General features: G+C 48.6%; 6 protein-coding genes across 6 annotated transcripts; 4 read left to right on the plus strand and 2 right to left on the minus strand.

Annotated features, from left to right (window-relative positions):
• Positions 1-589: 589 nt before the first annotated feature.
• F5891DRAFT_1182873 (phosphoglycerate mutase-like protein) lies at positions 590-2,302 on the plus strand (the record flags this gene model as incomplete). The annotated part of the gene is made up of 8 exons (XM_041366226.1): positions 590-772; positions 825-1,042; positions 1,095-1,227; positions 1,359-1,549; positions 1,599-1,700; positions 1,749-1,844; positions 1,897-2,010; positions 2,062-2,302. 8 exons carry the CDS (start codon positions 590-592, stop codon positions 2,300-2,302), a joined length of 1,278 nt encoding a protein of 425 aa, XP_041231384.1.
• Positions 2,303-3,480: 1,178 nt separating this feature from the next.
• F5891DRAFT_1249482 (SH2 domain-containing protein) lies at positions 3,481-8,281 on the minus strand (the record flags this gene model as incomplete). The annotated part of the gene is made up of 13 exons (XM_041369869.1): positions 3,481-3,570; positions 3,618-3,748; positions 3,802-3,972; positions 4,022-4,917; positions 4,994-5,037; positions 5,094-5,270; positions 5,318-5,902; positions 5,951-6,283; positions 6,338-6,640; positions 6,697-7,413; positions 7,468-7,588; positions 7,644-8,052; positions 8,104-8,281. 13 exons carry the CDS (start codon positions 8,279-8,281, stop codon positions 3,481-3,483), a joined length of 4,155 nt encoding a protein of 1,384 aa, XP_041231385.1.
• A 182-nt stretch (positions 8,282-8,463) lies between these two features.
• F5891DRAFT_627794 (cytidine deaminase-like protein) lies at positions 8,464-9,288 on the plus strand. The gene is made up of 3 exons (XM_041372537.1): positions 8,464-8,549; positions 8,605-9,190; positions 9,242-9,288. Exon 2 carries the CDS (start codon positions 8,639-8,641, stop codon positions 9,179-9,181), a length of 543 nt encoding a protein of 180 aa, XP_041231386.1. The 5' UTR covers positions 8,464-8,549; positions 8,605-8,638; the 3' UTR covers positions 9,182-9,190; positions 9,242-9,288.
• Positions 9,169-17,698, minus strand: F5891DRAFT_1006707 (uncharacterized protein). The gene is made up of 17 exons (XM_041360429.1): positions 17,463-17,698; positions 17,331-17,403; positions 16,276-17,270; positions 16,007-16,226; positions 15,821-15,952; positions 15,519-15,736; positions 14,105-15,351; positions 13,447-14,056; positions 13,111-13,398; positions 12,415-13,056; positions 11,743-12,360; positions 11,574-11,699; positions 11,277-11,519; positions 9,578-11,227; positions 9,516-9,527; positions 9,446-9,493; positions 9,169-9,392 (listed from the first exon to the last, which is right to left on the minus strand). Exons 3-17 carry the CDS (start codon positions 17,260-17,262, stop codon positions 9,213-9,215), a joined length of 7,221 nt encoding a protein of 2,406 aa, XP_041231387.1. The 5' UTR covers positions 17,263-17,270; positions 17,331-17,403; positions 17,463-17,698; the 3' UTR covers positions 9,169-9,212.
• Positions 17,699-19,888: 2,190 nt separating this feature from the next.
• F5891DRAFT_627914 (DHS-like NAD/FAD-binding domain-containing protein) lies at positions 19,889-21,198 on the plus strand. Its single transcript, XM_041372538.1, has 2 exons — positions 19,889-20,140; positions 20,185-21,198. Exons 1-2 carry the CDS (start codon positions 19,920-19,922, stop codon positions 21,056-21,058), a joined length of 1,095 nt encoding a protein of 364 aa, XP_041231388.1. The 5' UTR covers positions 19,889-19,919; the 3' UTR covers positions 21,059-21,198.
• A 54-nt stretch (positions 21,199-21,252) lies between these two features.
• F5891DRAFT_1125829 (ribosomal protein L24e-domain-containing protein) lies at positions 21,253-22,041 on the plus strand (the record flags this gene model as incomplete). Its single annotated transcript, XM_041364019.1, has 7 exons — positions 21,253-21,304; positions 21,357-21,408; positions 21,461-21,478; positions 21,530-21,602; positions 21,655-21,693; positions 21,755-21,792; positions 21,849-22,041. The coding sequence occupies 7 exons, from the start codon at positions 21,253-21,255 to the stop codon at positions 22,039-22,041; spliced, it is 465 nt and encodes a 154-aa protein (XP_041231389.1).
• Positions 22,042-23,250: the final 1,209 nt, after the last annotated feature.

Here is a 23,250-nt window from a genome sequence, read left to right on the forward strand (position 1 = left end):
CATCGACAGAATTAAGGGACATGATACTGAACGCAGGGTGCATGGTATGGGCGAGCTCTGCCGGTGTCAAGATCCTCGAAGTGGTCTTGTTGTATCCGTAGGATGCAGCCCTCTGCGAGCAATAGACAGTGACTTTCCTACGGCGTTTGGAAAGAAGAAATTGCGCGTGCTAAATTGAAGCACACTAGTGTAAGGGTGCCTAGGTGGTTGGGTATTGAATATATGGAGTTGTGACTACCTACTGGTCAGGCTCGTGCCGTTGAAGTGGTGTCCGCTTTTTTCATGAATGATTGACTTTCCGTACGGTGCTGCCACGGAGCTCCACCGAGCGCAGGTAATGCACGTACAACATACTTCGAATGGTACTAGGGACCTACGACTCGCGACGTGGTCTCTGGGAGCCGAGAACGCCAACATGACATATCTCGGGACAGTACTCCAGGTGTGGGGAATGCCCGCTAACCGAGCCGAACTGGAATTCGGGATCTTCTCGCATCCGGGCAACATAATGGAATGGTGGTCGTAAGCCCAATATAAAAGAGACCTAGTCCCAGTGCACTGAATTAAAGACCTACTAGTATCCCCAGCGATGTTCATCCAGGGTATTCTGAACTGGCTGACCCTAGCGTCTCTAACGTTCAATTCACATAAACATGAAGATGAAGACCCTCTCAAGAGACTCGGAAACTTGACTCCATACCGTGTAGCTCCTGCTCCTCACAAAGTTGAGGCAGAGTTACCTGGTGATTGCAGTGTCGATCGAGTAATGCTCGTATGTCTGAGTTTCTCCTTGTGAAGCGCAAACATGTGACGCAGTCCAACAGCTGCACAGACATGGCTCTCGTGGACCCTCTGGCAGCGAAGAGGTGGCCCTGATTAACTCCCTCGTCCAAACGCTCAGGAATGGTCACGACGCTCTCCAGGATGCTGATCTGCCCGAGAACTTGCGTTTCCTTCAGACTGGGAAGGGATATGAATCACATTTGGTTCCAGAAAACCTGACCATCATCGGGCGTGAGCAGCTCTTCTCCCATGGTGTGGAGTACGCTTATCCCTCCATTGATTTTGTCGAGTTGCACTAATGTGCCGTCTAGATTCGGATTGAAGTATCCGAACTTCACCACGGAAACATTATTATCTAGCACTACTCAAAGAGTGATTGACTCCATGTACTTTTTCGCTCAGGGACGTTTTGGTCGCGAAGCTGAGGACAAGGACCTACTTACAGTCAATGATATACCCGGTCCAGTGTCTTGGATCACTCCGTGGAATTCGTGCCCTGGCATTGACTGGCACTACGCATCTAAGGCAAGTAAACCGGGTTTTAATTCTTGTCTCATAACATATCACTTGCTCAGGTGGCCAATGAATGGAGCAACTCGTACCTCCCTCAAATTACCGAACGCTTGAATGACCTTCTTCCTTACGGCGTTTCCTTGACTGATAATAACACGCACGGTGCTTTGTACGCATGCGCATATGACCTAGCCGCAGGGTATGAGTCACCATGGTGCGATGTTTTCTATGAGGGTGAACTTGCAGATTTTGAGTAAGGCTATTTGAACACCGTGGCGCCGCGGCACTGACATTATACTTAGGTATGAACTGGATCTCATTATGGTCGCAAGTGTCGGATACCTGGTGCCCAATAATGCCGGACGTGTCATGGGAAGTGTCTTTGTTAATAAACTCATCGATAGGTATGTTCTAAGGCATGTCAAGACTAGTCCTAACGACATGTGTGCTAGATTCTCCAACACTAGTGGGGAAGCCCAGTCCCTCTATCTCGAATTCGGACACGACGCTACCATCATGGCTGCGATGGCTGCAATGGATCTCAATAAGTACATTTCCATGTTCATAGTCGGAGATTCCGTTTCATATATTTATTTGCAGAGATGAACCCCAGCTGTCTCCAGGAGAACTACGCCCGCATCGAAGGTTCCGAACATCTTACCAAACTCCCTTTGCTGCCCAGATGATCTGGGAAAGTTTCACTTGTAAAGAGTCGTAGGTCTTCTTTCGTCAGAGCTGTGATTTATCAACTCATTCGCCGTCAAGATTCGATGGACCACAAATTCGACTGGTACTTAACGAAGAGACATATCCCTTGCGGACTTGCGCAGAAACCAAGAAAGATAGCCGATTTGGGACTTGCTCGCTGGATGCATTCACAAGAGCCAATAAATTTAGCACCGATATCGAGTTCAACGATGATACGTGGCAAGCAGCCTGCGGTGCCAGGACGAACGTGTACCAATCCTTGAATCATCAGCAGTCATTTGGATACTTGCTTCATTGATTTTCTGCCTGCTTCGTGTAACAATGACATAATTTTTCGCTTTGGCCATGATTGCGAAATTTGATACCTCAGCAAATTGAAGGGAATCGGTACCATACCACTGAGGTAGCTCAAGCAGGGACGGAACCCATATTCCTATACATCGACGCTCCCGAATGCGGTGCTGGTCAGGGACAACGGTCCGCCTCGGAAGTCATCTCTCTGTGCATAACTTCTTCTGTCAAAGTCCATTCATACCAGTGCTCTGCAAACAATCCTAAAGCATCCCTCTTTTCTTGTCCAAAAAATGTCCTATTGAGAGTATGCCCTATAAAAGCCAGTACGATCTAGACCAAGGGCCCCACTTCCCGGATGCATCTCCGAATTCTTAAGTGCTTTGATGTGAGACGTGCCCCACCAGTCCGCCGTTCCCGTCGGTTGTTTTAGATGCGCGATTCGTCTAAGATGTGACGACTTTGGATGTGTGCAAGGTGTGTTCTCCGCTCAGCAGGTACCATACGCAAACGCACTGCCCTTGATTCCCACATGAACCTCTTTCAATTGAGTATTCGGTATGCCGCTAAGGAGACATACTCTGGACGTTTTGAGATTAAGACGAACAAGGGACTGCGCAAAGAAGGTTGAGATTTCATTGGCTCACTCCCATAAATTATGCGTCCTTCCACCCGAAGGCGATTCCTTGTTACATCGAAACAGTATAATGGGCATTGAAAAAGTAACAAATAACACAACAAGAAGTAACACAATAACATATCATGACCAACCCGAATCTTGACCCCAACCTGCGGTATTCTGTATCATAGCGGCTCGTTGAGGGTTCATTCCAGGAGGGATACCAGGTACTGGTGGACCTGAATATGCAGGGGTTTGATAACCAAACGATGCCTGAGGAGGGGGTATATTAAAACTGGAGCTCGGAGCGCCTGGTCCAAAGCTCGGAACTCCTATCCCGGGAGCAGGCGTCTGGCCGCCGTAAGGATTAGGTGTCCGAGCGGCTTGACGAATGGACATGTGCCCAGCGGCTGGGTGGGCGGGAGTTCGAGCAGGTGTGCGTGCACCGGCACCTGCATATGGGGTTTTCCCTCCAGCAGTAGCAGCAGAACCAGCTAAATTTTGGGATTGATGTAGATGCCTAGACAAGGGTCAGCTAAAAATTGCTTGGAAGAAAGCGCTCAAGCTCACCGGACTTTGAAGGCATCGCAAAGCTCAGGAACACCAGCTACTGCGGCATCAAAGAGACAATAGGATTCGGGCATAACTCGGACAGGCTGCGATACAATTAAGCATGAGATACACACAAGTAACGCCTGCTTACCCATGTCTGAACGGTAGAGTTCTTGTTAGCAAGAAAGCACAAGTTGAAATGGCCAGGCTTTCTCCGGTTCAAGGTGAAGCCATATATACTCTTTGCAGGATTGGCCGCAACGAAGTTTTTCAAAAACAGATCTGGAATACGAATATTAATCCCAGACATTCAAATATAGGGCCTTTAAGCGTACGAAGTTCATCTTCAGAGCCGTGCTTGAATTTTTCGTGGGCCATCAACTCCTCCACTTTACGGGCGGTTGCCTGAACGTGATTAACAATCAATTCATCTAGATCAGCATATTGATGCTTTTCGTCGACGATGAGTAAATTCCCTCCTTGGCCTGTATTAATTTCGGTAACGTCTGTGGTGGGATGAGAGTGAAGTCGACTTCCAATAATTAATGTACGTACCGATATGCTGATAAAGCTTGTCGTCAACCTTCCAAGTTACAGCGAGGTGATCAACGCCTTTGGAAGATGGGCGAATTACAACATCGCCACGCTGTTGCTTGTCAAGGTAGTTCTCAGCCTGGGTGGCATTGAAGTTATGGAAATTGGGATGTTTGACTACTCTCCTCGTCCGATCAATCTCTGCGCGTTTTTTACGAGCCTGCATCTCCGAATCCCGTTCAAACTGTGGGAGGTTCCATTGATCGTCGCGTTTGACAGATCGGAAAAGGCCATCACCCGCACGAAGATCAGACTGACGAACGGACACTTTAACAAAGAACTGGTCTGCAGGTAAATCCAGCTTGACATCGACGATGACACCTGGTATAGTTTGTCCTTTCTTAACGACATCCTTGGGGGCCATGTTGCCTTCTTCAGTAAGGTACCCGATATCAATGACGCCCTCGATACCGGAATCCAAGCGAATATGGACGAGAGTTTGCTCAAGGCGGACCACCATAATCGAAACAATAAGACCCATACGGAGCGTTCGAGGAGTCTCTCCACTGAGCATCGTGAGAACATCCCATGGCCCTAGAGAGGGAAAAGGAGCCCTTTGTTCGGAGAACGGTTTCAGCAGCTCCTCCCGAATGACATTCAATGTATGACGTTTACGGTCTTCATTCGCCTCATACATACTGACGGCAAACTCGTCGAGGTTAAGTTCGTTCAACTTCTTTTCGTTGTCAACATCCTGCATGATGACTGAGACAACATGAGAAGGATGTTCATCGTGAATGTCTTCTTCATCTAACTCCAGGGCATCAGTTGCCATTTTGCGGGCCAATTCATAATCCTCGGGGTGGATACGAGTATCATCAAGGGGATCTTGAACGTCATCGTCGGCAGTGTCGATTCTTGGAAAGCTTGACTTCAGGATCCCGTGAGATGCGCAGGAATCCAGCAGCATTAAGGAAAATTTTGGTCGTTAACAATGACGACTTGATGAATTGGTCACGATTTATCAGATTTCCACCCTATTGGCGGCACGTGAGTAAGTCCAATTTTTAGAAAAAACAAAGTGTGAATTGACCATGGCGGAAATCTTCTTGACTAGAACCTGGGCTTTTCGTGGGCCGAGTCCGCAGACGAAAGGCAATAAATGCTGATAGTAGGAGTCGTTGACAGCGCGGTTGATATCAACTCCAACTTTATTCGTGACGTCAACCAGAGTTCGCTCCAGAGCTGAGAGTAACTTCTCCTTGGGAATCTACACACAGATCAGCATCAATCTAGAAGGCTGCAGCCATTACATACCAGGTGCTGATCTTCATCCTCAAGGGGAATGGCAGTAATGTCGTGCCCAAGCGCGGAGTACTCGTTCAACGGACTCTGAACATACCGAGCAAGTCCAACACAATATTTGGCAACAGGCGACAGTGCACTGAATTCCTCCGCGGCTCGTTTGCTGTGTTGGTACATACGAGCAACTTCGTCACGGACGTACATCACAGGGATGTTGAACGCCTGTTCATTTGCTTCCTTTGGGGCCTCTGAAACTCCCCAGCCATCCGCACCATTTGCTGTTGAATCCGAATTTGATGGCTCTCCTTTAATAAGAGCCCTAACCTTCGATGACAGCTTGGTCGTAGCCATGCTCAAGCCACCCATGACGATAACGTCAGGACGTCTTCGCTTCAAAAGATCTGTGAACTCGTCCAGGTAATCACGATCAACAAGATTGTCAATTTTGGTATGCTCGCGTAGTCTCCCTGCCTCGTCTAGAAAAACCAAGGTGATGGCATCCTTTTGAGGGTCACCCTTGCCCCAAGACACGGCAAGTACAGACGCAGTGTCACCAGGTTTCATTTCAGGAGTGATATATGGAGCCACGTCAATGCGCTGAGAATGTGTCAATGACAGATCAATAGTAAGAAAGTGAAAAAGCACCTCTCTCAAAACGTTGCCACAGTGGGCTGCGAGTGTGTCTTCTACTTCCTCTCGAAGCCATTCCCGCGCCCACTTAACACCCACAGGTATAAGGTGTTGTTCAAGGGCCTCTTGGACGACACGTGACCGCTCTTCATTCCAAGCTCTGGCAGTATCACTATAACTGTCAGATGCGAATGCATCGTTGAGTCTACGCTCGAACTTCGACTTTGCCTCGTTGGTAAGGAATGTTGATACGGTGACCAAGAGCTCAGCTTCTGCCGCAAGGATATGAAGAAACTGTGGTGTGTCCATCATCTGCGTAATACTCTTGTGATGAAGGTACTTGAAATTCTGATGCAGAAAAGGTTGAGTAGGCGCTCGACCAAAAGTCACGGCAGTACTCACAAAGTATGGATGGTGCTCATCGATTTTAGTCATTCCCCTCTCTGTCGGCAATACAGAGATCAAAGCATCAGTCTTGAAAAGATCACGCATTGCTTGACGCAACAAAGGATCTTTGCCAAGTTCTGTTGCAAGAATCATCCGAGCACGACGCAGTACCTCTTCAGCGGGTTGTGCCACAACGGCATCCGGATCCGTAAACTGCTCCGCAAATGCAACGGGATTCAGCTCCTGATCATCGACAAAATGCGCGTTCTCTTGTGCAACGAAGTTGTAAACCACCTCGTGTGGTTTAATACCGAAGCCCTATAATACGGCAAAACATGAACGCATGCAGGTAACTCAGAAGGGGATTGGCGTACATCAGCAAGTTTAGAAACTATACTCTTCTTGGCTACCTCGTACGCAGATATGCGGCTGGGAGTCTTTCGCTTTCTGGTTTCCGCTTGATCGTCGTCGTCGTGGAACTGGAAGTCAAAGGCATCCTGCTTCTTGAGTTTATACCTCATGGTCAACCATTCGGTTGCATCAGTGACAACCTCCACACTGTCAATTTTTGGCCTAATTGTCTGCTCAAAATACTCGTCCTCGACATTCAGGCGCGCATATGACAAGGCTAGGGCGTTCCTCCTTTGAGCTAGAGACCGATACTTTTGGCCAAGTGCATATATGCGCCAGAGTTCGGCGAGGCTGATAAGCTGAACCCGAGTGCGCATTTCTTGAGGGTTGAAATACGAGATGTAGTCCCGTTTGTGAGTCCAAATATACGGGACTTCGAACTCCTGGACGAAAAGAAAGCGAAGAGCATATGTCACGGCCATGACCAAAGGCTCGCGATACATGTTGTACGGGCCTTCCGGACTAAAGAAATCTCTTGTTTTTCGAGGGGATAGTCGGACGGTAACCCACATTGCTGCATCGTCCAAATCAGCTTCAGTAAGGTTCTGGTGAAGGGATAGCGTCGATGATTGAGAAAGTGACGAAGTTGCTAATTGCATGCGCTCTGGTATATCTTGCGCCCGAATCAGATCATCATCCTCAGTCAACATACGCGCACGGATCTCTGACGGTTCGAATACCTAATGAAAGAGAGTAAATATGTTCCACAGGAGGAGTTGGATAAGTATACGTACGTCTTGATATCTCATCTCCGGCTTGAGACGCTCTTCCTCGAAATCCATTTCATCGTCACCCACCAATGCCCAATCATAGTCATGGCCGTCTCCGAAGACACCATGTATTTCGTCCCATGCCCTGAATTTGCACCCACTATGAATGATGTAACCCAAGGAATTGACATTTGACTTACATATCGTCGATGCCAGCTAGCTCAGGACGAGAGCCAATAGCTTGCCGCCTCTCCCTCTCTCGCTTTTTCCTCTCTCTTCGTCTTTCCTCACGTTCCTGCTCATCCATAGCACCAGCACCTTCGTCTTCATCTTCGTAGTCGATGAAATCGTCCATGTCTTCCTCATCATCACGTCCACCTCCAGCGCGCTCATCATCCCAAATCCGCTGAATATCCTGGACTTGCGGCAGGTCCTCATCATCTAAGTCATCTTCTGACGATTCCACAACTGGTTTGCGCTTAGAGGTCGATGGAGCGGGTGGAGAACCACCTTCTGGCCCGCGTCGTAAGCGAGTCAGTCGATTCCTGAATGAAGTGCCTGTGTTTTCCTCTAGCAGCTCAAGGTCATCTTCTTCCAAGGCCTCCTCGTCTGAGAAAATACTTAGAACATTGTATTAATAAGCCCAATTCATATGCTTACCGCGCCTCCGATGTCTCCTCTTACGCCGCTTCCTTCGTCGATGCCTTGCCTCGTCATCGTCTTCCTCCTCGTCCTCATCTTCGTCCACAATAAAGCCTTCCCTGATTCTTCTCGCCTCTTCCTCATCTTCCTCCGCTTCTTCAGAGCTATCGTCCGAAATGACCTGGGGATCTGCCATAGTGGCATCCCCTTCCCCTTCTTCCTCTTGAACAGAGGCCATTGTCTCATCGTCCTCGATGACACGGTCAACAGGATCTGCTGAAGGCGAAGACATGATGGTTCATGAGCAAGACGTGCTCAATTTACGCGGACTTCGCCGCGCCACATGCTGTTACGTAATACAAAGCATTAATGCCGAAAGTCAATCTTAGCCAAGCCCACCGGGGGTTGTACATCGTCTCGTCACTAGGTCCCCCGACCTGTTTCGAGCCTGCAGGACAAGTAAGGTATGTATATGGTCACTAGTAACGAAGCTGAGATGCAAACTTGAAACCCTGGCAGCAATCCGGCGGTACTTATTAATTACCTGCTACACATGACGCCGACACCGATTCCAGAAGACCACGAGCATGATCCATTCATGCGTCAGGCATTAGAGCAGGCTGCGTTCTGCGAACCTGTACAGACAGCATTCTGTGTAGGATGCGTCCTTGTGGCGCGTTTTCCAGACTCAGAACCAATTGTGTTGTCCAAAGGTTTCTCGAGGGAATTACCAGGGAACACTCATGCGGAGGCAAATGCTTTGACCAAGTTTGAGAGTCTCACTTCCCCGCAGCTACAATCTCTCGTTTCTCCGTGGCCATTGGAAGCAGTACCTGTCGTAGAAGACATTCTTCCTCTCGTAGACGTTTATACCACTCTTGAACCATGCTCAGTCAGAACATCGGGCCTGTCTGCCTGCGCTGACGCCCTCATTCGCGCCAGAATCAGACGTTGTATTATAGGTGTACAAGAGCCAGATGACTTTGTCAAATGTGAGGGTGCGCAAAAGATGAAGGATGCCGGTGTCGAGGTTATCTGGTACGGCGGCTTGGAGCAAGAATGCTTAGACGCTGCCCGCAGAGGTCATCACACCTAGTCTAGTATTGTGAGTACTTGAGTACTGTCCATTACATTGATATAGTCCTCATGTTTACAGGAGCACTCTCCCAATGGCCTCCAACTATCTCTGACCAGTAATCAATAACTTTCCTGGCGAGTTGCGTGTCCATGATAGCTGGGGCACTCTCGATCGACATCGTTATCGTATCCTCCGAAGGGTGTACAATAATTTCAACCATAACATCGTCCTAAATTGCAATTTAGCATGATCTCCAGGCGGGAAATATGACATGAATCTGACCTGTATAAGATTCGACGTAGGGATCCAGTCGACAGTTTTCGGGTCGGACTTCTGAGACGGCTTCCGGTACCGTGTAGGCAATCTGTATGTGAGAGTTAGATCTCGAGCAATCTCGCTTGGGACACCACTGACATCTACCGATCCGAACAGTCCGGCCTCCTCCTCATCGTCTGATGCCAAGGGCCTAATCAAGTTGACAAACACATTGCACAATGGTGCACCCGTGCCTCCTATCCACTGATCAATCATTTGAAGATCCGTCTGCTGGACGACAGGAGTGCGCAACCGTAGGTCATCTTGAATGCTACGAGCAACATCTATGATGCTGTTGCTTCCGAGACGAGTGTGCATTGGCAGCACGTTCATGCATGGGAAAGCCAATCTGTCAATATCTTTGACAGGCCCTGTTCGACCTGCGTGCCATAGTCCAAACGTCACTTGCTCTGGCGACATATAGGAAGATTGGATGTATGCCCAGCATGCCAGCAAAACGCTCTGTAGCGACACGCCATGCACCCGAGCGCGCTGTTCAAGAGTGTATGCCCCACGTACTACATCCCTCGCGATGACGATAGTTCGAGGGATGATTTCATCCTGAACTGCGAGAGGCTTGAGCTGGGGAAAATATGCCGGTCGGAAAGAGGGTGAGAAGGTGGACCGCCAGTAGTCTTCTTGCTTCTGGAGATTTTCTGGCGTCGGTGCAAATGTTGACATGAACGCTTCGTAATCTGACGTGACCGACGAGGGTTGTCCAAGGTAGATGTGGGAGAGGTCCTCGATCAAAAGGGCAAGACTCCAGGCATCGTATTGGAAATGATGCATTCTAATCAATAAATATTGGTTGTGCAAGCCATTCAAAAGCAGTCCGTAGGCCTGAGGTCCATCAGTTGGAGGTGGGTGAGAGATGATCATGTTCATCCGCGCCTGCAGGTTATCCGTGTTGTCGGCCGAATCATCAAATGGCTCAACGGCAAATGAGCTTTCCATTTTGTCGGTACTGAAGGTCGCTATATGGACGTCCGAATGAGACTTTGTGGAGACGAATGTTGACCTGAGAATGGGATGTCGGGAAATGAACTCTGTCCACGAGCTATGTAGTCGTTCAGGATCAATTTTCTGGGTCATTCTCCAGGCGAACACATGTTGAAATCGCGCATAATGACTTCTTTGCCAAGCGCAAATGAGCCATTTCATGCCAGAGGTTGCCCGAGCAATCGTGAGGTCTCCGCGCCGGTCGGATGGGAATCTGTCAGCGAAAGCTTGGAAATCGATCTCAGGGGCTAAATAATCCAGTCGCGGTGGATGGGTCTTTGGCTGTGTCTCCACTTCGACCACCCTGGCAGCCAAATCACCGATTGTACGGCAAGCGATAATATCCGCAATGCTCAACGCGATTCCTGCCTCCCTGCATTTTGCACTGAGCTGAATCGCTGTGATAGAGTCAATCCCAATAGCTGCAATTGGTCTGTCCGGGTCCAACTTGTCGACAGAACATTTGGCGACAGAAGTTAGGACGTTGACTAACGCAGGAGGTAAATGGTCTATTCCTCTGCGGGGTGCGATACTGGCGGTCGACACATCGCTATGGAGGGGAAGCTTTCTGCCGTCAAAGGGAAGATCTGCGACGGCCTTAGCATTCGGTTGGGATATAATGGTACTGAGGAAGGCCTCAAGCCGCGACATTTCATGATCCAAAGACTCCGGATCCATGATATTTGACATGCAAGCCAACGTCACAGAAAATCCATCATCCATTTCGTGAAACTCGCAGTTTAATGGATACTAAAGTAGCCCAATTAGTAGAGGTATACAGAAGTGGCGAAGTACGTACCTGGATGTTGGCTTCAGACTCGTCTGGATTGAGCAAACTCCACAAAGGACTTGAAGATTTGGACTTTAGAGGTTGAAACACAAATATGCTGTCCCATAGTTCAAAGAGCCCCGTCTCGGATTGTATGTCACGAAGTGAAGCGTGTTGCCACTCTAACGCAGCCAAGTTATTTGCATGGATATAACGCAATAAGTCCCTATTTGTTGTGGTTTCGCCGATACGAACACGACACGGTATAGTGTTCTACACCCCGCATAGTCAGTGCATGTAAGGCTGCCCCTCGGTCAAAATACGTACCAACATGGGTCCAATAACGTCTTCGTAGCCTGGAAAAGAGCGTCCAGAGACAACGTGCCCGAACATTATATCCCAGGAAGACACTTTTGATGAGATGAACTTTGACCAAGCTGCCTGCCCCAAACACTGAAGAGTAACACCCGCACCACTGGCAGCCAGTCTTCAGGACATTGTGGTCCAGCTTCAATCGACGAGAATAGACGACCGAGGAAGGCTGTGTACTAGACTCCGCGCGAGGTAGTGGAACAGGACGAAAATCTTGCAGATGTTGGACCCAAAAGGGAATGCTTTGATGTTCTTCGCGTAGTATCAAAGGAAGCACGTCATAGAATTGAGGTATTTTCGTGGAAGAATGGGCTTGATACGCCCGCTCCAACTCTTCGAGCAGCGCTCCAATGGAAATACCATCATATATAGCATGATGCATGGCAATTGCAAGGGAATAGTTCTTGGTCCCAGCGTCTTCCTGCTGTTCGACCAAACAAAAGGCCAATGAAGGCTTGGACGATCCCTGCTCTGATACGCTCGTCGATGCGGTGACAGTTTTGATCATCGCATCTAGAGATTCTCCAGCGTGCAGGCGGACCTCGATCCAAACCATGGGCGCATCAGAATGCGAAACTTGTGCCCATTTCCCCAGGTCGACGATGTAGTGGAATGTTGTCCTGAAGATGTCAAAGCTCGTGACAATGGATTGACAAGCTTGCCGAAGACGGGCGTGCTCCACGGAAGATGCCAACTTGAACATGAATACATGATTATAGAGCAAGCCTGAGGAGATGACCGTCTGATGAAGCAGCATATCAGTAACTACACTCAAAGAAGAAGAGTTATTTGTTACCTGTGATAACATCCCTGCCTGCAAAGCGGTCGTTGGAAGTATCCTGGCTTCATCGCGATCAGAAAACCGACAGGTGGCGACGTCAAAATGGGACTCCAGTATACGACATTGTTCTTGAAATAGATTCTGGGCTTCCAACTCCAACTGTGCACGACTAGCATCTTGAAGTAGCATCGGTAAGGACTCTAGTTCAGCCAGACATGCGGACTTCATAAGTTCTGCTGCAGTTACATGGTATCCTTCTTCCCTGAGTGCTCGCGAAAGCCCCACCGACCTGATGGAATCGAGGCCCAGGGCAATAAATGATGTTCTCGACCACAGCCGTTGGGGATCAACACCCAAAAACTCAGCTATGATCTTCCTCACGGAGTGCAGGGCTACACTGATGCCCCTTTCCCCATTAGAATTGTGTGTGCCATTGGTGGTATTGACCGGTGGTGTGGATTCCGCTCGATTGACTAGGGACTTTTGTGGAACAGTGACATGGGGCACTCCAGAAGTCACGACACCGCGAGCCTCAGACTCAAATTGAAGAAGCATCGATTCAATATCGGCAGCCTGGGATCCGTCATCATAGAAGGCTGCCTGAAGAATGAGCTGATCTGTTGAGACATCCACTACAACTTCCACAGACAGGAAGAACTGGATGACGGTGGCTAAGGCTAAGCATGATGAAGTATGAGACAGAAGACTCACGTCAGGTTGAGGCAATTCACTTCGCACGACATCAAAAAGCTCGTACGCAGGCTGGTCTTTGTATATGACCGAGAAAAGAATGTCGAATAAACCAGCACCCGGTCTAACCCATTTCTGCACCTGCCCAAGAGGAACATTTTCGAATGGAATCGCACTAATGATGTCATCCTGGACTTGACGAAGACAATCGGGGTTGTTGAGGTTGACGCGCATAGGGACAAGAGATAGCAGAGGGACGAGGGCGTCGCCCATACCCTCGACAGGTGCTAACCTCCCCGATCTAATGATCTAAGCTGCACAGTCAGTGATGCTCAGCTCAAGCACGGTAAGGCTTACCCCAAAGATTAAGTCGTCGGACAGGCACAAGCGGTTTGCGAGAATCGAAGCAAATGTGCAAGTCAACGCGGCCTGCAATGTAACTTGGCAATGGGCAAGCATTTGTTGGAAGTATGAAAGCGGCGTATCAAGAGTTATGGAGATCCGTTTAGGAGAAGCCGATTGAGTCACATCCATCAAATTGCGGTAAGACCAGTTAAAATCACGAAGAGTCGACGTCCAATACTCTCGAGCAGGAGTCAGGTCCCGAAACGTTGTGTGTTCCAATATTTGATTGGGAGGGGTTAGATTCTGAAGCGGCTTGTCAAGATATGCGTCCTCGACGTACTTCAGTATGCGAGGCAGAGAAATAGCGTCGAACAATGCGTGATGAATGGATAGTACAATGTAAGTGCCGTAGGATTGGTGGTAGAGCCGAAGACGAACGGGCGGTACAGAAGTGATAAGGGTGTTGATTTCCACAGAAACTCTCGTGGCTTCTTCATCAAAGAAATGGTTGGCAAAGGTTTCACTGTCGCTCGCTGCAACGGAAGACTCCTCCCAATGAAGGTGACAGGTTGCACGCGACAAAAGCACCTGGACCAGGGTCTTGCCAAAGAAAAATACAGTCCTATTATGATATCATGAGAGAAATTCGGAGACAGGGTAATGTTCAAACCTTAGAACATCGATATCTGCCACTGCTTTCTCCCAGGCGCTATGCAATTGCGGTATAGAGACATCATCTCGAACTCGCATCACGATATGCTGCACACACATCGTTGGCGCGCTCTCAGAACGATACAGAACACCCTCCTGGATAGGATAAGAAGGAAGAACACGCTCTATGTTGAGATGCGGCATTTTCTTCCGAATTTCTGGCATCCATAGTGACGAGAAGTTGTCGATATCCGGTACATCTGCTCCTGGTCGCGAAACAACAAGATCTCCCAATCGAGTAGACAGACCCCGAACGGTGGGAGACTTCATGATTTCTGCGACTGTTATGTTGATATTGAAGGCCCTCCTGAGTATGGATGCAAACCGCGCAAGTGACAATGAGTCCATTCCAAGCGCGAATAAGCTAGTGTGTACACCAACAGATCCACCGGAGCTCGCAATCGCAAAGCTTTCTCTCAAGAGCTCTAGTATCCGTTCCTCGAGGTCAGAAGCAGGGCTATCGCTGTCTGGGTCGTCAACGTGGCCAGTAGGGTCTTGAAGTCCGATCAGTTCGTTAAAATCTAGTCTTGAAAAGATGGAGGCCAAGACTTTGATGTCCGCTTTGCCGTTAGCACTGAGGGGAAGCCAACTGAGGGCTATTATATGGGCAGGGCGCATATAACTGGCGAGTTCCTTTTCACAGGCATCACGCAGAACGCGCAACAGGTCCCTTCCGGACTTCACTAGTGCAGGCCTAGAACCGCCCCGTCTCGTAGTGATTGATACTCCTGTGTCCCAGGAAATGAAAGAGACTAGCTGCGGTGAGCTGCCACCTCCAATCTCCGGATGGGTCCCAAGAATGGTCCCAACATCAAGGTTGAACTGCAGGCAGGACCGAGCAGCTCGCTGAAGCACAGCGGATATCCCTTCCGCCTCGATGCGCACCCCGCGTAGCTTGATCTGAGTATCGATTCTGCCAATTATTTCCAATGTATCATCAGGCATCATTCGCGCTAGATCCCCTGTGCGATATGCCCAAGAACCCTTCTGCGGCCATTCAATGAATACTTTATCCGTCAGATCCGGGCGTCCATGGTAACCGCGCCCGACAAGGGGGCCACCAACGACGAGCTCTCCGACGGCTCCCCGCGGCAATATATCGAGATGTTGATCAACGACATAAGCCGCAACATTGCTGAAGGCTCGTCCAACGTTGCCTTTGGGTGTGTTGCTATCCATAAAACGAGCACAACATCCTATGGTCACCTCGCTGGGTCTGGGGGATGTGGTGAGAAAAAAATTGGCGGTAGGAGGGAATTAGTCAATTACCCGTAGAAGTTCGCAAGTCTGACTTTGGGATGATCCGCCCACTTTTCTAGAATCTACCATCCGCCTTTCAGGATCCGTAGGGCATTGAGATGTAAGACCCTCACTGTGTCACTGATTTTCTCTCCACCACTGCCGATGAATCGCAATTTCGAGCCACCCATCGCTTCGTCTTCTTGAATAGTGCCCATGGTCGCGTCAATCAAGCTGGGCACGATTCCAACGTGCGTGATGCCCAAAAGACTGATATAATATGGAAGGTTCTCCAACAGTATTCCGCGTGGCGCAGAAATCATCAACATGCCCAGAGAGAGGCACACAAGGTCTCCGAGAGATGTACATCAAACGCAACAGCTATGGTTCGGAGCCCAAGTTAGGAGAATACATGAGGGGGAAAGATTGTTCCTACAGGCAACGCCGAGATACCTTCCATCTCGAATATTGTCCATATGGACAGCAGCGGAGAAGGAGCTTAACGCTAGTATCGCTTCAGCGAGACCTTCATGGGCGAGAAGACAGCCTTTTGGAGTGCCAGTGGTGCCTAAATCAGTTGTTAGATTCACTGGACATAAATGGATTTTCTGATGTTGTTTACCAGATGTGTAGAGCATGTACGCCAGATTGTTTGGAAGTGCGACATCTAGATCTGCTGTAGTCATTGCCTGTATGTCTCGCGAAATATGATCATCGTCAAGATCGAGGACATTGCCCCCGTATATCTCAGGAGAGTGCCTATGAGACTCCAAAATGACAAATCTAGCACCCGAGTCCTTTGCGATGTATGACTTCCTTTCGTCCGGAAGCTCGGGATCAATCTTCGCATTAAGTCAGCGCATATAAGGATGATAATTTCTTGATACCAACCGGAACATAACAACCTCCGGCACGCAAGATTCCAAACAAGACTATGTGAAACAGCGTGTTGCGATCCATGCACACAGCAACCCTGTCCTCGGGCTTCAACTGCTGAGATATGAGGTATCGACCTAATTTGTTGGCTTGGACATGGAGATCGCCATAAGACAACGTTTCGGGAACGAGATTGTCTCTAGGTCCTGCTGCCAAATTAGGGTACCAACACACTGCTAGGGCATTGGGATCGACTTGGACGTAGGGGAGGATGAAGTCTGTGGCAATGGTAACAGGACGGATATGTTGGTAAACGGACGCACGAGCCTCGGAGGAAAGACACTGAACAGCAGACGCAACATTAGCTGGGTAGGGAGGAGGTGATGAGATCTTTGAGATGGGATTTTGAGCTGCGTGCACCGACGAAACCACAATTTGGGAAAGTAGCTGATCAGCTACGGTAGGGTGTACAAGGCGCGATGATGTCCAGACAGACAACAAAGCTGCCGAAGGATTGAACAAAAGTAGAGGAGATCCAAGAAGGTCGTCGGGGATGTATGCGTTCTCTGGTCGAGAGTCATCAAGGACGAAGAGAGCAGTAAACGGTGATTGGTCCTCGTTCAAGCCGAGCTCAGTCTTCAACTCAGACTCTGTGATATTTGGACCCGCGATTCTATCCAGTGAATGACGAGCCTCATCCACTAGATCTCCCCAAACCGTTTCGGCATTCCAACAGAAACGACAGGGGAGAATTGTGCCTGCTGATAGAATCCCGACCAAGATGTCCGAGGATGCACAGTACAAACCTAATATGTTACAAAAGGAGGCGAGGAGTAGGGCAGCGGATCCTGGTATGTCTATACCGCAGTCCTGGAAAGCCATCAAGTTGAGAGATGCTGACTTGAGGTAGGTAGTAGAACGATCATGAACGCGACTATCAGAAAGGTCGGGAAATGGGAGATGTTGGTAACCTGTTAGAAGCGCGTGCACATCCAAGTCCATCTCTTAGTCTGTGATCAGACGCCTGTGAGTGATTGAATGTGGTTTGAAGTTGGACTGAGTTGACTGACCTTGGCGGTAGTAGTGAATGAGTGAGAACGAAGTTATGAACGTCTACTATTTAGCAAGCAGCTCGAGGTCGCCAGCACGAGTAGAAGAACGGGTTCAGAAATGAATAGACGGTTGGTACTACAATGCTAACCTGTGAGGTATATATATTCCAGTTTATATTGTGAACTTCGCGATAACGAAGATGCGGGGGATGTAAGAATAGGATAGTGGGCCGATACCGGTGACTCATCAAGGCGACAGATGATCATAGGATTGCGATAAACCGTTGCGTACTCCCCAGTTTATAACAAATGGACAGTCGATGATAGGTTCCCTTGGACTCCCACGAAGTCACGGTGTGCTCGAGGAGGTTGACCGCAAATTTGACTATGAAGTTCCGCTTACGGGAGAAATTAGGCCGCCGATCGCGTAATCCATCAGACTCTCGTCCACCAATTAAATGGGCTGATTACTTGTGCCTCATCTAGTATGTCACGCTGCTCATTACCTTTATTCAGTCTCATCTTCTACCGCTATGGACGCGAGTACCTGCCGAGTTCGTATTCTCCTTGTTCTCCCCCTCCGATCTGCCAAGTTTATTCTTTGCCTTCTAGATATTTTACAGGCCGTCTATCGTCAAGGCTCCGTCCCGCGCCACTCATCTGTTCGACGAGCGGACACTGTCATTCATGACATATCTGATTCCCCTATATATTGTGGTGGACCTGAGGATACCATCACTTTAAGACCCCGCATATCTTTTGCATCTGCCTATTTCAATCCCTCGCTTGTCTGTCATCACCGTCCCTTATGAGTGAGTTTCAGACATTCTGGTGCAGTTTCTGCGGCAGTTGAACGCGCTCACAACAAGCCAATTTGGTGCCTGAGCGCTCAACGCTGAACACCCCAAAAACGGCTTATCTGCAAGCCCAGGTGGAGGGCCCCGCCAATCACGCGTAGTGCATTTTGATGTCTGTCAGGACAGAAGAAATATTACAGACATAGATGAGGGATTCCAGGACATCTGTCAGGGAATTTCTCATGGGACAGGAGACGATAAAGCATAGCTGGTAGTCAGCCAGTATGCAAACCGGAAGTGATGAGAACGCGAAGTTCTCGTCGACGGGTGCACTGGTGAGCAATAACACATTAATTAAACAAAGTAGCTTATACAACATAGTACAGAGAGGCACGGAAAGAACGATATGGTCGAGGTTGGAAACTTATCGAATGCAGTTTGATAAGTTGCTTGAATGAGACGCGACGTGGAATCACTGCACGTGATCAGAGGAGTCGAGGGCGCCGTCACATTGACGAAGAGTCAACAAAAATGACAAAGCGGACCCGTAAACTTACTAGGTGCCGCTATCAGCGAGCTACTTAGTAACCCTCTACTCTATGGATCACTAGGACTTCCCGCAATGTTTATTCTGAACGTCGTTCTAAATCGAAATCTACATTTCAGAGTCCTCGTGCCGACGCGCCGATGTCAAACGTTCGTGTTTTGCAAGTCCGCATGCTGCCCTGTTCTAAAGTGACATCTAAAAGGGTGTTTAAACATAATGAGCCTTTCAAACTCTGTGACTATGTTATGACCGTCGCTTGCATGCACTCTGGCGCCTAGGTCTCAACGTTGCAACACTGTAGTACCATTAGACACTTGGTCTGCGACTTATTTCTAGCGAGACGATACTCTGACTTTTAGGGTTTGAATCAAAATCTAGAATGCTGTGGGAAGTCAGAGTGCAGTGCGCAGAACGAAATACTTAAACTGGTCAAGTAAGGTTTGTATGCTATCCCTGAAACACGAGCAGCCGAACGACTTGCCGACACTCCGCTATCCGCATCTCGGTCAACAGCAGGTGAAAAGAGCTGATCAGAAAAATATGGAGTTGGTAGGATAGGGTCCCATGAAGCAAGCTCGAGAAAGAGCTTCTGCCGTCCATCTTCGTTCCAATCCGATATCAGTAATATGTCTTTGCCTGTAATCTTTGCACTTCGGCACACAATCAGATCTCAGACTCAGCTTACTCCGATATCTTGCTTCATATAAAAAAACCTCATCCCTGGAGGGCTTTGTAGGGAATATCCAGGCACCTGTATATTGATTTCGCACAGCAGCCTGTCTTTTTTGATGATTCTAGAACGTTATGCACCATGGCAGTATTAGTAGTTCCGGAGCAACTAGACGTGGAGAAAGTAGTTCAAGGGTGCCGGTGAGAGGCCGATTGGCTAAATTACCCATCCAGCTTTGAGATCACTAACGCTTGGTCCGGACGCTGGAGATGCCGCCATGTGAGTGGGAAACTCGGCATGCCATTATATAAATGATGAGATACGAGACTGGTTTTAGGCATTCATGTACGAGTAATCAAATATAGACTCATATTGAGTTTTGCGCAGAGTATTCCGAGGAAGTCGATCCAAGACTTGGTGCACGCACGCGCACCGCTACGATTGACTGTTACTAGTAGAAAGGCTAGTCCAAAAAAAAGAAATGACGAAACTGATTGAGTAACTGTTAAGTACAAAAATGGCATGTATATATAGAGACTTAGCATAAACTATTTCGTTATCTGAATCTTCTTCGGCAAAGCCCTCAGCTCAACATGTTGAGAGTACAGATTTCACAGCTAAACAGGGTTCTCGCTCGTAGCTATGCGACAGCTGCCCCACCCCATGCTTTGGTCTTTTTGGAGCACCGCCAGGGTGATCTTGACTCCGCATCACTTTCTGCCTTGACGGCAGCATCTCAATTGGGCGGTCAAGTCACTGGCCTTGTCGTGGGTAGCCCCGAAGAGGTGCCGTCTGTTGTAGAGAAGGCTAGGAGGTACGCTTTTGAACTTCCTCAGGTCCATCGCTAATCCCTTCTAGATTAAACGGCTTGAATACACTGCTGCATTGCGCATCCCCACAGTACAGCACGCCGTTACCTGAGACCGTATCTCCACTCTTAGAGAAGCTCTTATCACAAAACTCGCCCTTCACGCATGTCGTTTCAGCTCACTCCAGCTCTGCCAAGTCTATTCTGCCTCGAGTCGCAGCAAAACTAGATGTTCCGGCCGTATCTGATATCACATCCCTTGAACACGACGCAGCATCGGGAAGCACTACCTTCACCCGTCTCATCTACGCCGGTAACGCTATCTCTACTGTTCGTGCATCCTCCTCCATCCCCATCAAGTTTTTCACTGTCCGATCTACCGCATTTGCGGCTGCTGGAGCAGGAGATGCGGCAGAGAGCGAAGTCAACGCTCTCGATTCTGTTGAGGTATCCGATGTACCCACGGAACATATTAGCACATCTTTGACGAAATCCGATCGCCCTGACTTGGGTGTTGCAAGCCGTGTTGTTTCTGGGGGACGCGCATTGAAGAATGCCGAGACCTTCCAATCTACTTTGTATCCTCTTGCTGATGCACTTGGTGCTGCGGTTGGAGCATCGCGTGCTGCTGTGGATGCAGGGTACGCAGACAACTCCCTACAAGTTGGACAGACAGGAAAGGTGGTGGCTCCTGAACTGTACATGGCATTGGGCATTTCTGGTGCTATCCAGCATCTTGCTGGCATGAAGGATTCCAAACTCATTGTGGCAGTAAATAAGGTAAGTGCATCTTTACAACACTGTCAAACCCCTGTAATTCGTCTTCAGGATCCCGACGCACCCATCTTCCAAGTGGCGGACGTAGGATTAGTAGCAGACCTTTTCGAGGTAGTGCCAGAGTTGGTCGAGAAGTTGAAACAATGATAGAACGGGCATCATGTTGAGCCTGTGCTCATTGAGTAATATACTAGTCACGATTGGCGATGAAAATATTGCGAGTACTCTAAGATATAGCCCGTCAACGAATGATCCGCGCGGATAACTTGGCTCCGTGTTCTCGGCGATAGTATTTTTTCCCACGGCTATCCTTTCTTCGCCCACAGGTGTAGCAAGCAGACATGCGTATCGAGAAATGTTATTTTTGCTCAACGAACGTGTATCCTGGGCACGGTGAGCAATAGAAACATGAGACTATCAGTACAACATCTCACAGCATGTTCAGGAAGTGCCTTCGTCCGCAATGATTCGAAGGTATTCCGGTTTTGCACTTCAAAGTGAGTCCCATGATAGAAAACCAGAGTGTGCGTTATTGAACCAAACCGCCAGATGTCACAAAAACTTCAAGCAAGCTACTTCTCAGCTATATTTTTCGACCCATGTCTAATGTCCTCCTAGAATGAAACGAAATCCTCGCAAAGTAAGATGGACGAAGGCTTTCCGTAAAGCAGCAGGGAAGGAAATGACGATTGTATGTTTGTTTTCTCGATCTAAAGAAACTTCTACTCACTTCTCGCGACAAGGACTCTACGATCGACTTTGAGAAGCGTAGAAACGTTCCTGTCCGCTACGATCGCGAATTGATACATACGACAATCAACGCTATGAAACGCATCTGGAGAGATTAAACAGCGGAGAGAGCACGCATTCTGGAAGTCAAGGTCCGTACTTTCTGTACTCAAGTGTTCGTCTCCCACACTGACTTCTATTATTGCAGAATGTCAGTTGCTCGGGAAAAACAACGCGCGCACAGGACGAAGAAGTTGGCTGCGAAGTCGGTGTCTGTCAAACTGCTCGAGCCAACTGCAATGGAGGAAACCATTGAAGTACTAGATAAAATAAAAGTGCCAGCAAAAAGCAGAACTGCACTTATGAAAGGAGAAGAGCGCTCGATGGGCATGGAATTTTAGCTCCAGCGTAATCCGAGGGTGTTTAGGTGTATAACCCAGATGTAAGACCTATTCCAGACTCATACTCGACGTGGATGAAAATTCGAGCATCTGGGAGTTGCGAGTAAACGAGATCTTGGTTCGAAAGTAAAGTGTCCTAACCCGATACAATGCAGACTTGAGTTTTCACCTTTCTCTTCACCGTGTTAACACTCATAACCCAACGATATCCACCCTCACATCTACATAACCCGACCCTCGAGTTTGTATGAGGTAAGTTTCTTGGTTGTTTTTTCGTCAAGTCTCTCTAACCAGGCAACCTCGTAACAGCTGCCTACCTGCCCCACCTGCTTTTAGCTAACGGGTTGCGCCTTTCTCAGGGGCCGTAAAATCTCTGAGTCATGGTCCCAACTTCTTCGATAGGTTCTTTAGCCTTGATAACCAAGCGAGCTGCATGCCAGTGCGTTGTTGATGAGCAGCACCTGTTCAAGGAAAGGTACTCCGAAGCCTGAAGCTATCGAGGTTGCAATTTGGACCGTCGTTTTCTTCGTGGGATGTAGTACTAACTAGTAGCGCTGCTCATTTGACCCACTTACAGTGCATGTAGTCACTAGTGGGTTGAACCGCTGGGTAGCTGTCAAGTGAGGCCTGTCAATGGGGAACACCTAGAACTTGAAGCACTAGAAGACGCGAATTTCATTTAAAAGCGTGTTCAGGTGTGATTTTGCTAACGGGTTAGGTGACTATCCCACCCTAGCACATATTGGATCGAGGGTCGGTGGCCGTTCTCTGATACTCGGCCAAAATTTCCCAGCATCAGCTATTGTCTTCATCGCTAGCTTCAAGCTCGTTTCCGCGGTGATCGTATACTTAAGTCGCTAGATCAAACCATATTGATACGAGCCCACCGGGTCACACGCGGCTTCCAAAGCTACCCAGATAGAACATCAAATCAGCACGTTTCTGCGGAGTTAACGACTACAGTTAACTTCGTCAGCATCTGATCTGATCCTTCTTTTGATGATCAAGGACTTGCCCCCCAATTCACCCGATCGAGGGTCTTGAAGCTTGAAGCTTGAACCCCCTATTCTCCATAAAGCATAGGAGTGTGAGTAACATCAATTCCTGCTATTTAACAGCGCAGGCAATTTACAGCACTAAGAACTTGAAACAGTTACGGTACTGAACGCAACCAGCAGTTATTTGTGGTCCTTTTCTGAAATAACACTC

Source organism: Suillus fuscotomentosus (genome assembly GCF_016647785.1).
Source record: "Suillus fuscotomentosus strain FC203 chromosome Unknown F5891scaffold_6, whole genome shotgun sequence".
In the NCBI taxonomy this organism is placed as follows: domain Eukaryota; kingdom Fungi; phylum Basidiomycota; class Agaricomycetes; order Boletales; family Suillaceae; genus Suillus; species Suillus fuscotomentosus.

Bases quoted from the DNA above. Each gene is read 5' to 3' on its own strand.
- F5891DRAFT_627794 (XM_041372537.1), top strand. From the start codon at position 8,639: ATGACGCCGACACCGATTCCAGAAGACCACGAGCATGATCCATTCATG.
- F5891DRAFT_1006707 (XM_041360429.1), bottom strand. From the start codon at position 17,262: ATGGACTTGGATGTGCACGCGCTTCTAACAGGTTACCAACATCTCCCA. The intron at 14,057-14,104 runs GTTTGAACATTA...ATATCATAATAG, and splicing joins GCAGATATCGATGTTCTAAG to GACTGTATTTTTCTTTGGCA. The intron at 11,700-11,742 runs GTCCTGAAGACT...GTTACTCTTCAG, and splicing joins GATTGAAGCTGGACCACAAT to TGTTTGGGGCAGGCAGCTTG.
- F5891DRAFT_627914 (XM_041372538.1), top strand. From the start codon at position 19,920: ATGTTGAGAGTACAGATTTCACAGCTAAACAGGGTTCTCGCTCGTAGC. The intron at 20,141-20,184 runs GTACGCTTTTGA...AATCCCTTCTAG, and splicing joins GTTGTAGAGAAGGCTAGGAG to ATTAAACGGCTTGAATACAC.